The following is a 1,889-nucleotide window of genomic DNA, read 5'->3' as shown; positions in this document are numbered from 1 at the left end:
ATTTATTCCCATAAGATTATTGGAAATGCCCTTACCTCCATTTGCAAGTGAACATATATGCATACTTGAGAAAGCAGGAGGATGCCTTGGTACATCGACATGTGGGATGCATGCACATGTTACACATGTAGGATCATGTGATATATGTGTGTAATGTACTATGCATGCCAAAATGTACGCTCGATCATTTATGCCAAGATGGGGTGATGCATATTCATCGACCAACAACACAACATTATATCCTTCCAAGATTTATATCGACCAACATATACAACACACACAAAGTAGGAAGAGAGGACCGATGGAGTATATACTTTTCTATTTAATATAACTCCTTTCTTCTTTCTATGTCAACAACGAGATCTGCAGACCGACATGAACTGGGTTGCTGCAGGAAGAAGCGCCTGCAAGCCATGCATGGTATGTTACTCAGATGCGATGGTGGGGCCCCAGATGTTGATCCCTCCTCCGCCTTATTCGTCCATCACCTCCTGAAACCCCTCCAACCCGAAGTCTTTCGCCTTGGGAAGCCCCTCCACATATGCCTCGAAGTCCCCCAACTCTAACGCCCCCGCTGCGTTGTAATAAGACCACTCAATGTCAAATGTGTCCAAGTAGGTGGGGGTTGTCGTTGACGCCGTTGAGATTGAGGAGGGGTAGTATAGTGCGGTGGTGTTGTTAGTATCGGTGCTACGAGCCGGAGGCTGTTGCGCTTGCGCATGAGGGAGAGGAACTGTCGCGGTCATGGGCAAAAGGGGAGGTGCTGCCAGATTGAGGCGTGCACAGTCACCATAGAGCGCCCTTGCCGCAGAGTCGTATGCGCGTGCGGCATCGAGCGCAGTGGCGAAGGTGCCGAGCCAGAGGCGGGCGCCGCGGTTGGGCTCACGGATCTCGGCCACCCACCTCCCCCAGGTGCGCTGGCGGACACCGCGGAAGGGGCATCGCTGGTTTTCTGGCCCTCCCTTGCCCTTCATGCACCCCTTGCGCGATTGCCGGAGTGGGAAGCATCGCTTCCTATTCTGTTGTTGGTTCACCGACGCTGGTGTTTGCTTCATTGTTGATATAACTGTGGCAGATGGATGTCGTCTGACTCTGGTCGAGGAGAGGGTCCATGGACACTTATACTTATAGATGAAGTGATGGCATGGAAGACTGCGGTGAAGTACATACGTGTAGGGATGAAGCAACGTGTGGTGGAGATGACAAGGCATCTGGAGGGGCTGCGCTACCTACCTCGGTCAGCGAGCCGGTCTCTTTGATGGATTTGGATTTGAGTGAGCGTTTACATGTGTTCTCCATGCGTTGAGGTGAAGTGGCACGTGTAGGTGTGTACGCATGCAAGTGTCGCGCCTCTGCAACTCACACCTGGTTTCCATGTGTTGCATACATATGGCATGGCTCGCTGGCTGGCACAACACATCGCGCACATACCAGTCTCTTTGGACATTTCATTCATGGCGCTAGCAGGAGTAATAGCATAAACCTACCATAAGTAGAGCAAGGGTTCCGAAAAACTACCGCTTTTTGAAAACTTCCTAATACCTATCACTTTTTGGTTGGCTATGTCAAAAAACTATCATGTTGCATTGATGAGTGTGTTAGCTAATTTTAATCACGATTATGGCAGAACGGGTCTACCCGTCAGTTCTGAAGTGGCATAAAAGTCAACACCATTAGTTTTGGCCATTGACGGGTTATGACAGGTGGGGCCCAAATGTTTTTTAAAGTAATTAGGTCCTTGCAAAAAAGCAGTTGGGTCCCTGAATCTTTCATAGAAAGCAATCAAGTCTCTGCCAAGAAAATAATAAAGAAATCGCGTCTGATTGGTCCACCGCCGGTGCTGCTCCTTGTAGCCATGCGTCGTTGCTACTATAGCTTGTAAACATGCG

General features: G+C 49.5%; 1 protein-coding gene across 1 annotated transcript; it reads right to left on the bottom strand.

The window, feature by feature from the left end:
• Positions 1–224: 224 nt before the first annotated feature.
• On the bottom strand, positions 225–1,080 carry LOC123042345 (dehydration-responsive element-binding protein 2C-like). Its single transcript, XM_044464820.1, has one exon. It carries the CDS (start codon positions 1,053–1,055, stop codon positions 474–476), a length of 582 nt encoding a protein of 193 aa, XP_044320755.1. The 5' UTR covers positions 1,056–1,080; the 3' UTR covers positions 225–473.
• Positions 1,081–1,889: the final 809 nt, after the last annotated feature.

The sequence above is a fragment of the Triticum aestivum genome, chromosome 2B (assembly GCF_018294505.1).
Source record: "Triticum aestivum cultivar Chinese Spring chromosome 2B, IWGSC CS RefSeq v2.1, whole genome shotgun sequence".
In the NCBI taxonomy this organism is placed as follows: Eukaryota; Viridiplantae; Streptophyta; class Magnoliopsida; order Poales; family Poaceae; genus Triticum; species Triticum aestivum.
This window is presented reverse-complemented; position numbering and strand designations above follow the sequence as displayed.

Coding starts and splice junctions, on each gene's coding strand:
- LOC123042345 (XM_044464820.1), bottom strand. CDS start 1,055: ATGAAGCAAACACCAGCGTCGGTGAACCAACAACAGAATAGGAAGCGA.